A 12,709-nucleotide genomic window follows, 5' to 3' on the forward strand; every position below is an offset into this window, starting at 1 on the left:
TTTTTTAAAGTTTTAAAATCTTTAATTTTCCTTTTTTTTTTAAAAAAAAATCTTAATTTATTTATAAATAATTTAAAATATATATTTTTTAATTTAACCAAATTTTTATTAATATATTAACTTTACTTATATATAATTACATGGTTTTATAATATTCTTTATTTAATAAATCCTAAAATAATTATCTTATATTTCTTATTAATTATCTTTTTTAACTAATAATCTTTTGGTATTATTGTCCGTATGATAAGCACGGTGACAAAAGCGCCGATGAAGATCCCAAGGAAAGCTAACCCTTGCGCACCAGTGCTAAACCCGTAGATCTCTCCAAACACTAGAGGAAACGACTCGAACCAAAGGAAGAGAATCCCGTAGAGAAGTGCCGAGTATAAATCCATGAAGAAAACAATGGGCTCAGAGAAAGTCAGCGTGAAAGCCCTGCCTAGAACAACCAGATGGTCCTTCAACGTGTGACGAGCAGCATCGATCTCAGACTGGCTCCTGAATCTGGAATCACCAGTTATCTTTCTCAGCCTCTTCGCCCTCCTATACAAGATATTCGCAGCGCTAGTCTCAGGGAGCAAGAAGAACAGCAGGACCACCACCAGCGCGCACAACCACGTGAATATCCAAATCGTCCACCGCCAGCCCTCCGCCGGCGCGGCAAACCCCCCGATTATCGGGCCGAAGACGGGACCGAGGACCCCGAACGACGATAATATGCAAATCCCGTATCCGGCGCTGGCCGGGTCGTACATATCTATAATAGTAGCACCGCCGGTTGCTAGAGGCGGACTGCCGACAAACCCGGTCAGGACGCGGAAGACGAGAAACATGGGCATGTTGACGGCGAAGCCCGTGGGGAGCTGGAGCAGGATGAAGGCGAGGAATGTCCAGAAATAAAAGGGGCTGCGGCCAAGTTGGGGGATTTCGGACATGGGAGACCAGAGCATGGGACCTAGCCCGTAGCCACTAACAGTAATAGTACGAGTTAGTGCTGTTCTCTTTAGGGGTGAGGTTGAGGCGGGGATGTTGGCAGTTCTCACAGCGTGAATAGGGAGAGTCCTAGTGTAGCCACTATCTCGCTAACGCCGAAGTCTTCCATGATGTTAGGTATACCAGGGACGTATATTGAGCTTGCGATGTAGAATGAGAAGTTGAGAATGCACATGAGGAAAGCGACCAGTAGCTTCCAGTTGCCAGACCAATTTTGAGGGTTCTGGACCGAGTGTTAGCTTGAACTCTTGTTTTCTCCCCCTCGATAATTAAAGCTAGGAGCAGATACCTCTGGATCACCAGGTCCATACCAATCTATTAGATTAAATTCTCGGTCGTTTTCACCGACTTGAGCTGTGCTGGGACTCTGCTTGTCAAACCCCTGTGTATCGTTGGCTTGTTCTGCCGGCGATATAGGTGCTGGGCCTGTATCGCCTTGTAGAGGTCTTTTCCATAGGGAAGGGTCAACTTCATCAGGGTATCGGAAGACTTTATTTCTAGACAGAAAGCGTACGAGGTGACCGAACTGCGTATCGCGGATCTGGGTGGCCATGTTGTTTCGTAAGAACGTAAAGACAAATTCGCAGTGTTCAGTTTTATTATCTGGGAGAACAAGTTCATGGGAATTCTGGATAGATATTTATTGACTGTAGCTGTTTGACAAATATATCTTGGGTAACTACATAATAGCCTCAGGGAGAAGACTCGCTCTTCATCTATTACCACCAATCTCATCCATGCTAGATATCCAATTACTCACCAAGCTCTCATGTACCCAGAGTATTTTCAGATATAAAAATTCGAGATATTAACCGCCACTGCGTACCTAGTGGATAGACATTCTGGCGGTTGGAACTGATAAAATGCAAGATCCGGAATTTGCATGGAGCTAGAGAGTTTATCCCCGAAGTGCTCTCCTTTAATTCCAAAATATGATAGATGGGATCAAAACATCTGATAAACACAGCACCCCGACTTAGAAGACGTTAAATCCTAGCACCGAGACAGTCGGCAGTCAGCCGCATGCTGCTGACATGATGGCCAGCGATGTCTAGGAGGGTAAAGGGATTTTCATTTTCCGTCTTGGCATAGGTTAGGAGGTAGTCTTTCAATGTGCTATAGGATAATACTTCAACTTTGGTTATTGATAAGCTGTCGTTGGAGCCTCTTAACTCGAGATTTTATATTTCCGATCTATGATGAGCGCTACTTGACTAACTTATATATATAAGTTTCGCAACGCCCTGTCTTTGTTAAGGAATCCGGAGACTGGATGGTACACATCAGGTCTAAAACGTCCCTTCTATGGGCGATATTGTAACTTCTCAAAGGTGAGTATCGGAAGTTTGGAGAAGCGAAAGAATGAATAGATGTACCGCGATGAATTGCGGCTGTGTCGTTAGTGTTGAAGACGTGGCAGGGTTTATAAAATTACACCGTAGCATAGCAACTTGGCAACATCCTCTGCTTCTGTCTGAGATGTTATCGATTACAACGTTGCCCAATCGCTGCATGCGGTCGGCTCATAGCCCTCGTCCCCGGTAAGGATCGACAAGGAAACGTCGCAGCTGGACAAAGCTTGGCCAGGACGCCGCGCCTTGTGTCTTGGGCTGCTCTAGCTTGCTTGTCCTAAGCCTCTCTGTAGGACCTAATTACCTAGACAGTAATTAACGTCGCTCGTGTAAGACGGGAGAGGTATACATATACAAGCGAGCCTGCTCTTCTCGCATGAGGTCTCTTGCTTTGCACTTGCACTGACCATCCAAGACGAAAAGACATCACCATGGGGCACTCACTTGTACTTACGCAGGCGTTCCTCGTGTTTGCGACTTTGAGCTCGGCGCTCACTGTGACTATTCCAGGAGCACCTTCACTAAAACTAACCGGGTCGAAGCTAATTCCCAAGAGAAGCGTGAAATCCAATTCTACGGATAGCATCTCGTGGGGTCCATGTCCAGATTCGTTTCCCCCTAACATCACATGCGCGACCTACACCGTGCCGTTAGACTGGGAGCACCCGCAGGGCAATGAGACAATAGAGCTAGGCCTGGTCCGCATCGAGGCTCGCGACAAGAGCAATCGGATCGGAAACCTATTCATCAACCCGGGCGGCCCAGGGGGGCAGGCCACCAGCCTTGTCGCGACACTCTCCACGGTGCCAGGCGTCGTAGACCCGCAGATTCTCGACCGCTTCGACGTGATCGGTCTGGACCCTCGAGGAGTCGGCCTCAGCACTCCGGTGCAATGTGACACAGCTGCGTACAATAAGCGCATTACTTGGGCCCCCAAGACGCAGGACGAGTATGACGCGCTCGTCGCGTATAACAAGGACCTAGGCGAGAGTTGTCGTGCCAAGACGGGCCGCTTGATCGATTTCGTCGACACTATAAGTGCTGTCCGGGACCACGAGGCCGTGCGCAAGGCCCTGGGCGGCGAGAAGGCTAATTTCCTAGGCCTATCGTACGGCACGCAGTTGTTCAGTCAGTATGCTGAGTTATTCCCCGACGGTATCCGCGCCTTAGTACTCGACGGCAACCTTCAGCACTCTCAATCGGAGGCTAGCAACCTTCTCATCGAGGGCTCCACGTACGAGGCCACACTCAAAAATTTCTTCACTTGGTGCGCCGATGCGTCGAAGGATGTGTGCGCGCTAAGCGGCCAAGATGTCCGGGCTAAGTTCGAAAGCATAATAGCCAAGGCGACTAAATCTCCCATCCCAGCCCCTGGCTGTGACGACAAGGTCTGCCGCTCCAACGTGACGGAGGAAGATATACGGTTCAACATCCAACCATATCTGATCTCGCCGGCATTATGGCCTTCCCTAGGCCAAGCCATCGCCGACGCCGACGCCGACAACGCAACACTAATCTCGCAGCAGCAGCCCCTCGTAACAGGCGACGCATACGAGGACTCTTCATTACTCGCCGGCACGGCAATCGCCTGCCAAGACTGGACACACGCCTCGTCCTCTCTCAGCGACGTGCAGGCCAAAGCAACTCTAGGCGCGACCTTCAATCCCCTAACCGGGGTCCTATGCCAGAGCTACAAGATCCAGACCTCGTGCATCGGGTGGCCGGCTGCCTTGACGAACCCGCCGAAGCCCGTATCATACAAAGGCGACGTGAAGATCCTGATGCTACAGTCCACATTCGATCCCTCGACAAGCTATGCTTGGGGACTAGGTCTGCACGCGGAGATCGGGAGCGACCGCTCTGTGCTGCTTACGCGCAACGGCACTGGCCACACGAGTTACCTGTCAGGTGGCGCGACGGCGGCCGCGGCTAACGCGTACCTTTTGAACTTGACGCTACCAGAGCCAGGCACGGTTTTGCAGTCGTGAGCAAGACTGGCGGGTGGTGGTGTATGAGTTATGTATATGGATTGACCAAGTGTATATACATTGGAAGAACATCAATAGAGTACATATTTATTCTTGTTAAGTGATCGTCTTGTCGTCAAGATGTTGGGGCTACAAATCATCCTGTATATGAATCAGATGTGAGAAGTGTTTAAATTCAAACTAAAGGAGCAGGCTAGAGCACTAAGGTTCATTAATGAGTGGCGTTTTTAGAACCGCTATGCCCTAAGTTTTATGCTACGCGTGGCTTGTGTTAGGATAAGTACTACGTTTACCTCATAGGCTAGGAGGTACCTTAGATACCTGTTTAATGTAGCGCCGGAAGGTAACCGACAAGACAGCTACGTTGTAAAATATCATCAACTTGATTAAAAGACGATCGTATTTTCGGTACACCAAATGTGTCAGTCCTACCTAAGGCGTGAACTAGGCGTATTATAAAAAAAATCAGGCGCGAGCCAAAGCCTTCATAAGCAGTAAGCCATAAACGTTTCCTGCGTCCGGATCGCCTTACAGACAATGCAATATTCCGCCACCTTACCACGCGGTTCCTTTAGGCTCCTCGCCTCTAGTAGTCTTTTTATAATTACATAGGGAGGTTGGCCAACCTCTTTCAGATATATCCACGAAATTCATAACCCCTTATCGTTGATCCTATCAACTATTGGCTTGGTTGGAGCATCCCCTGACTCGACTCGATCTCATTAATAGCCTCGTTAAAAACTCGGGTGACCGAGTTGAGTACTTTCATGCGGTTATTCTCGCCTCTCGTCCTCCAGAGCTCTACCATCATCTCGCGGTAGATCTGCTGCAGCTGCTCGATGGTGCAACCCGATGTGCGTTCGGTGAGTCTCTCCAAGAAGTAATAGGCCTGAGAATCGTCTAGCTCGACCTGTTGAGAAGCTGACGATATGCCCGACTGGCGCTGCGATTGCGACTGCGATTGCGATTGCGATTGCGACGGTTCGTCAACGGGAGGGTCGTTTAGTAAGTTTACCATACTCGGGGCATGTGATGATTTTCCACCTGCAGGCGATGCCTGTGCGCGCGACCCGTGGAACGACCCGGGCTGGGGGATATATCCCCGCAAGAGGCCGTGAGCCTGAGAGTGAGGCCACTGCTCGTCGCTGGACGTGGCCTGGCTATTTCCGGGACACGGTTGGGTATCCGGAAGGTTGTCACCAGGGCTAGATTGCTCGTGATGGATCCCATTAGTAGCCTGTGTGCTGAAGTTGGATGATCGGTTGGAAGGATCTGATGTCTTCGTGGTGGACGCGTCGTTAATTAACGCTGACGGCGATACACCCGGAGGAAGAGACTGAACAGCTGAGATCTGGGAGAACTGGTTCGTACCTCCTGCCGTCGCTTGTATGGATGTGTGCAGGGATTGAACAGACATGCGGGGCCACTGAGAGGGTGGCTGCATGGGCATGTTTAGGCCACCGGGCGGCGGCTGGCTATCAATATCAGTCATGGTAGCATCGTCGTCCAAAACTCGGGACGGTGCGGATGTTCCGTTCGTATTGTCATGATTTAGCGAGCTCCCTCCATTCGTGATAGCTTCCTCGCCGATAACTTGGAAATGGGCTGTTGTCGTATGGGACTTTTGCAACTCTACCTGTTGAGGGCCCTGCAAGAATTTTCCACCGGTTTGGTTGGCAAGCGCTTCTCTCTTGCGGGCTCTCTGTATTCGCTTCGACTCCCTCTTCCGAAATTGCTCTCTCTTCCACTCTGCATCCCAATCGATCTTCTGGAGTTTATCGTTAATATCGGAGACGTCCACGCTCACGTTAGTAGCAAGTTCGTCAGCCTTAAGCCAGAGGGCCTTGTCGCCGAGGTTCTTTGCGTCACGCTCAAAAGACTTTACGTCCTTTAAGAATACCCATGGGTTAACATAGTAACCGTGAGCGAGCCTCGTCTCGATTGTCACCGTGTCGAGATTATAATAAAACTTGCCCGTCGCTGTCTCGAGGAGACCCGGGGCTCCCTCCGCATCCTGAGAAAGTACATAGGGACGCGGCGGGGCATCTGCCACGTCGGGTCTGACATAGTTCGGATTTGCCTCGTCGAAGAGGTATTGATACTGCGATAGGGGTATGATAGGGGACCGGAAGACCTTATATTTGCGCTTGATCTGGTCCATGATAGGCTGCAGATGGATCTTCAACAAGTTGAGAGCTTTTCTGTAAAGCAGATTTTCGGCATCGATCTCTTCCTGAGTCATCTGCTTAGGCGGGGGCGGCGGGGCGACGGGAAGCACTTCCAGCACTCTCTTTTTTCGATTAGTCGGTTCGGGAAAGTCTTTAGGGAGTCTTCGAATATGCCCCAGGATCCTATCGAAGTATTCACGTCGATTCTCCTATGTTCTGTTAGCCTCGCGCTGTCCATTCTACATATAGGTTAGACTCACCTTCGCTGGGCGGGCAATCTCCACAAAGTTGGAATTAGACCATCCAAAGAGATCGCGTTTGAGATCGGGACTGATCTGTTCTAGCTCCTTCTCTGCGGTACCTACGACCATGATGGAATCCGTAGGCTGTATGGTCCTGAGCATGGACATGAACGCGGTGAGCGCCGGTCCAGCTAATGTCTCATACCACATGTCAACATGCGGGATAAAGATGACGCTCGGTTTCTGGCGTCTGGCCTCGGCGAAAAGCCCGAACAAAACTTGCTCGGCAGGCTATATACAAGTTAGCTGCCAGCCCAAGAGAAGCTATTTAAAGATGCCTTTCACCACTTACCAGGGGATCACCAAGTATATTTGCTATGTCGAAGTTTTGAACGTGGACACCTTCGAGGTAGTGGAGGATAGCAGCACTGACATAAACCTGTCCCATTCCCTGCGAGCCGCATATTAAAAGCCGCGGTCGGTAAACGCGAAATCTATGGAACTCCTGTTGCAGGGCCTCTCGACTGAAACCAAAGTCTTCATCGTCGTAAGGCTCGAACATGGCCTCGTCTAGGGCTGTCACTTTCTTCTTGCGCGGAAAGACACCATCCAAAAGATTGGTAATAGTATTAAACTGGTCTCGAAGGAGAGGCTCGATAGGTTTCGGGAAGGGCGCGGCCCCGGATATCGCGGATCTCTCTGAAGAAGGCACAATCTTGTTTTTAGAGAGCATAAAGTCGGTCATGTGTATGTTGATCTTCTCCGGGTTGACGACAAGCTTCTCCTTGGACATATAAATCTGCGGGTACGTTCGCTGGATTGCATTGAGAGCAGCCTCGGTGCACATAGCACGCAGGTCAGCACCGCCGTAACCCTTCGTGTCCTTAGCCAGAGACAGCTTGAACTCGTCGGTAAGGCCCCAATCCTTGGTGTGGATATCGATGATCGACTTGCGACCGTCCACGTCGGGTAGAGGGAAGTAGAACTCTCGATCAAAGCGACCCGGTCGGCGGAGGGCAGGATCCACGCTATCCGGTCGGTTGGTAGCGCCAATGACTATCACCTGGCCGCGACCGTCCATGCCATCCATCAAAGCGAGTAAGGTAGATACTATCGACGCATGAATCTGCTCCTGCTTACTTGACCGTACGGGGGCGAGTCCATCAATCTCGTCAAAGAAGATAATGCTAGGTTGCGTTCTTCTAGCTTCTTCGAATAGGAGACGCAGCTGTTTCTCGGCCTCTCCGACCCATTTGCTAAGGGCATCAGCACCCTTGCGCATATAGAAGGTGATCTTCCTGCCGCCGATGCCAGCCGTATTTGCGAGGGCTCGAGCCAGCAAAGTCTTTCCTGTTCCCGGTGGACCGTGGAATAACACTCCTCTCGGCGGCGTAACGTGGAATCTAGTGAACAACTCTGGGTATAGTAGCGGCAGTTGTACCATCTCTTTCAACTGATCGATGTGACTCTGCAAGCCACCGACGTGACTGAAGTCAACGTTCATGTCCACACCGAGGGGGTCCGCATCAGCAAGAGCCTTCGGGTTCTTAATTTTACCGACATTTGGCGCGGGCGTAAGGAGACCACCTCCCTCCGCATTTGCGAGCGACGGGCCAGGAGGAGCCGCCGAGGTTGGCGTCATACCCACCATTCCAGCTATTCCTGTTCGGTTATTCATCTCATCGTCGCTGCTATCAGAATCCGCACCACCCGCGGCACCAGTACCCCACGGTCCGCCGAGCAGCGAGCCGACAAGACCGACGCCGCCTAAAGCGCCAGCAGTCGTGTGGAGACTATGGTCCCAACCGCCGCCTCCGTTTGCACGTCCACGTCGACGGGCTGGTGTCGGAGCCGGGTCGTCGTCATCTTCTTCCTGCTCAACAGTGAATGCATTGAGCGGCGCAATTGCATAATTTACCGGCTGGCCTCTACGGCGTCTGGTCTCGGCTTTCTTCTCAAAGAGGATTTGTGGCGAGCGGCGTTCTCTGCGCGAACGAGAATCTTGTCGAAGATCTCTGAGTTCTTCTGCTACTTCGTTTTCGTCAACCTCGTCTTCGTCTCCGGACTCGGCACGCCGCTGCGATCTTCTCACAGATCTTCTTCCCTTGCCCCTCGATGATCTTCGACCACGGGCACTGGGACTTGAATTATCGTCGTCATCACCGACATCTCCACCCTTATGAGCTTCGGGACCAGATTCGTTCTCTTCTGCGGACTCATTTCCGGGTTCAAAATCACTGCTAGGCTCTTGGAGGGACTTTCCGAACCGAGATTTTCGTGTGAGTCGGCCGCGGATTCTCTTAACCGGACTGCCATCATCAGCAGGAGCGTCTTCGGTGGCTGCCGCAGTTTGGTTAGCCCTCGCGCTGCGCGTCTTACGTGCGACGGGGACATCGTCATCTTCGTCATCCACCTCCATAGCGTCATTTTTCTCCACCGTTTTTATAGGCTCTTCTTGATCTAGAACGGTATTTTCGATCACTTCATCATCTACTTGACCGATGGCATCTTCCTCGGCTGGATCGACATCTTGGACGATAGGGTCTTGCATAACTTCAGCTTCGGCTTCAGACGGTTTGCTCTCTTCCTGGGTATCCTCTTCAATTACAGTGGGAATCGTCATTTTGATACCTTTTCCGCTACGAGTTGGTCGGCCAACGATGCCTAGGGCTTCCGGGCTCTTGCTCTTAGAACCTCGGGCTAGCCTCGCATGTCTACCCGAATTTGATAGCTCGACCAGCTCGTCTTCTGCTTCGGCTGTGCGCGCTCGAGTGACTCTTCTAATGCCAATTGGAGCAGTCGCGTTGGAGGCTGCGCGCGTTTTGCGCGACTGCGACTGCGGGGGAACTTTGAGAGTAATCAATTTCCTCTGCCGGGGGGATTTCTTAGGTGGTTCCTTGATAAGATCGTCCTTCTCTTCGTCCGAATCCCGAATTAAATCGTCCTCATCCGAACTCTCCTTATAATTCTGGTGTTTGGTAGCTGCTTTTCGAACGCGGCGACCGGTATTTTCGTTGATGGGAGGTTCGGGCTCCTCTTCTATGTCGTCTTCGCCAAATGAGTTCTCTTGCTCGCTATCTCCGAGCTCGTCATCATCAATATCAGACCCCCGATATTTAATTCTCCTACTACGAGTACTAGACTTGGTGGCTCCGGGCGGGCGAGTTTTCTTGCGCGAGCGGGGCCGGTCGACCTCGGGCTCGAAGTTCTCGTCGTCGGAATCAGACTTGTTAGGGTCAAAGTCGAGGATGTCCCGCTTTCGTTTGCCAGCCATTTTGAAGATTGTGTCTTCGAGCAGCAGGCGAAGACTGCAAAGATGAAAGAGTTAGAAATATATGCTCAAAGTTGCCATGGGGTTTGCAAGTTTATTAAGAGAAAGTGGGGAAGGGTAAGAAGGGGAAGATATAAAAAGTAAGTCGGGCAGGGACCCGCGTGCCAAAACACAAGGTTAGTGCACAGCTGGTGAAGTTGATGATGTGATGTGGCGGGAGCAAGGAGTGCTAGCACTTACTTGAAGTATCAAAACAAGCGGATACACGTTGTTGCGGCCTCAACCGGGAGCAACACACAAAAAAGCGAGAAGAAGGCAGTGGGAGGCCTAAGCTATAGTTCGAGGGGATTAGCATATACCCTAATACAATTAGAACAAGCGAATAAGTGACAGAGCAAACATACCTCGAGGTTGTCTCGGAGGTGATAGGCAGAGCTAAAAGCTTGCGTTGTTGTCAGCTTTTACAAGGTTAGACTTGAAGCAGACGCGGATGCTTCAAAAACTCTCCCCATCGCCGAGCGAACGTACCTGGTAGCAACTCAAGGGTTAAGATGAATATAACGTCCAGAAGACCATCACCACCATTCACGTCGGAATGCGCCTAAAGCCCAAGACAGCAACAGATCCCAGATATTCGGATCAAGGCATATGGTAACACGGTCAACCAACTCGTCTAGGAGAGGTTGCCTGAGTGGTATAGATTGTCTCCGTCGGTGTTCCAATAGCGTATCTAAGTTTATCCTATTCCGCCCTATCAGACAAGAGGATCGACACGGAACGGACAAATAAGCTCAAGTTGAGACGCGGATTCGATGGAAAGTCACGGCAACGCGATAGATTCGGAAGGGCAGGACATAGAGTCGAGATTGGAGGACCGTTCAGGATGGATTATCTAGAGGTCTCTTCACGCCGATTGAAATCAATAACTATCTAAAGAATAATTGGACGACGGGTGTCTCGAATGGTATTATGCAAAAAGATGATCTATGGGGTAACGTGAAAGAGAAACAGAGTCGCGTCAGACATTGACGGATGTAAGACGAGGTGAATTTACGTATCCGAGACGCGGCAAAGTGTGGGATGGGAATTTGTAGTGAAAAAAGACGAGGCGTTGCGTGAAAAGCGCAAAAGCTGAAAGGATGAAGGAGCTTCGGGGGTTTAGTAAGGTTTAGGTAGTCACTCGTCGCGCGTTTCTACGCCCCCCTGCAACAAGGCGGGTGCTATGCACGGTCCACTGCAAAACATGATTGTCCCACAGTGCAGCAACTTCTGTCCAATCAAGATTCATCTGCCAAGAATTATCTGGCGTGTCATACCAAAAATTACCATAACAACTCCAACCCTGACAACTCCGACAATCCATCCATCTTCACTCCAATTTCTCAACATCGAAACTCGACATCTTCGAGATTCCGGATATCCTCTAGCCATGATGCTAAAACGCATTCTCCGTGACCTTTTATCGGATCGCCTACATTTATAGTATTCAATTGACTAATTTTCAACCCATCTGCAGCCTGTAACAGGTTTACGTAAAATCAAATGTGAATTATAAGTTGATCAACTTCGACTTTAAATATCTCCAAGGTCCATCCCCAGATTTGCATCATATCAACGGCGCTACCATGCGGCTCAAAACTCAAGGTCAGCCCTATGAGCCGTTGGAAAGGGGCCAGGGACGTGGTTGCGTGGGTACGGCTTGCTAGGTACATGTGTACGTGGCGGGCCCAATATTTTTGTGCTGCCTGAGGCATCCAGGCATCCACAACAAGCAGCATTAGGTAATAATCATTTCAGTATCTATATTACAGTGCTATCTCACAGTATCACATAACTTCAAGACAGTACAGAGACCCAACATAGCATCACAACAATATAGGTACTAAGCTATTCAACTTTGAACTACTTACACAAATTGAATCAGAAGATATATCACTCAAGATTATAACCATTCATCACCTCGCGGGAAATACCTATACGTATTTATATTCCCTTCAGGTACAGCATACAAGTATCAGTCCGATATATGTAAGTCATCTCAGGTAAGAATCATCTACATAAATACATAACTACCTCATAGTATCTAGTTAATAGAAGATGATTCTATTGGATAGACCATTCCCGCTTCCCCACACTCTATTCGTATGGGGATTTCTTTAGTATTCCTAGGCGTCAAGTGGTTCGCGAACGTCGAAGGAATCGAGCACATTAAGTCATTTATCCACAATGCGGACCGGCAAATTATCTATGTAGCTCATCTGCCCTGATCTAGTCATGAGAAGGTATTTCTGATGGGTCAAGTTACCAATCACATAATTATATGCTTCCACCATTTCGAATAAAGGAGCATATTGCGTTCATCGCAACCTATTTTCATTCACCTGCTCACCAGAATAGCTTCAGCTCCTACAAACGCTATTGGTGCCCCCCGATTACTCAATATCTTGTCTCTCGGCAAGCCAAGTCTTCGACCACTCGACTCTTCGGAATACCCCGCGCTCGTGTCGTTTCAGGCGAATTCAGGCGAACAAAACATTATCAGTTCGGTCAATACAGGGCAACTCATTCGAACATGGCATTTCGTTCAGGCAGCAAACGTGGGAACGTACAGATAAATCCCAACGTTAAACCACTAACCAGGTTTCGATACCGACCTGATCAATATACATACCTACCTACATACATACATACA

At 49.7% G+C, this 12,709-nt stretch overlaps 3 protein-coding genes across 3 annotated transcripts; 1 reads left to right on the top strand and 2 right to left on the bottom strand.

Annotated features, from left to right (window-relative positions):
- Nucleotides 1-215: 215 nt before the first annotated feature.
- Nucleotides 216-1,549, bottom strand: F4817DRAFT_321436 (major facilitator superfamily domain-containing protein; the record flags this gene model as incomplete). The annotated part of the gene is made up of 3 exons (XM_049301288.1): nt 216-972; nt 1,047-1,219; nt 1,286-1,549. 3 exons carry the CDS (start codon nt 1,547-1,549, stop codon nt 216-218), a joined length of 1,194 nt encoding a protein of 397 aa, XP_049153535.1.
- Nucleotides 1,550-2,644: 1,095 nt separating this feature from the next.
- F4817DRAFT_30077 (alpha/beta hydrolase fold-domain-containing protein) lies at nt 2,645-4,454 on the top strand. Its single transcript, XM_049299789.1, has one exon. The coding sequence runs from the start codon at nt 2,780-2,782 to the stop codon at nt 4,334-4,336; it is 1,557 nt and encodes a 518-aa protein (XP_049153536.1). The 5' UTR covers nt 2,645-2,779; the 3' UTR covers nt 4,337-4,454.
- Nucleotides 4,455-4,717: 263 nt separating this feature from the next.
- Nucleotides 4,718-10,654, bottom strand: F4817DRAFT_30107 (AAA-domain-containing protein). The gene is made up of 6 exons (XM_049299791.1): nt 10,546-10,654; nt 10,422-10,475; nt 10,258-10,349; nt 7,099-10,054; nt 6,765-7,037; nt 4,718-6,713 (listed from the first exon to the last, which is right to left on the bottom strand). The coding sequence occupies exons 4-6, from the start codon at nt 10,018-10,020 to the stop codon at nt 5,016-5,018; spliced, it is 4,893 nt and encodes a 1,630-aa protein (XP_049153537.1). The 5' UTR covers nt 10,021-10,054; nt 10,258-10,349; nt 10,422-10,475; nt 10,546-10,654; the 3' UTR covers nt 4,718-5,015.
- Between the last annotated feature and the right edge of the window lie 2,055 nt (nt 10,655-12,709).

The sequence above is a fragment of the Daldinia loculata genome (genome assembly GCF_022478755.1).
Source record: "Daldinia loculata strain CBS 113971 unplaced genomic scaffold F4817scaffold_116, whole genome shotgun sequence".
Lineage (NCBI taxonomy): Eukaryota > Fungi > Ascomycota > Sordariomycetes > Xylariales > Hypoxylaceae > Daldinia > Daldinia loculata.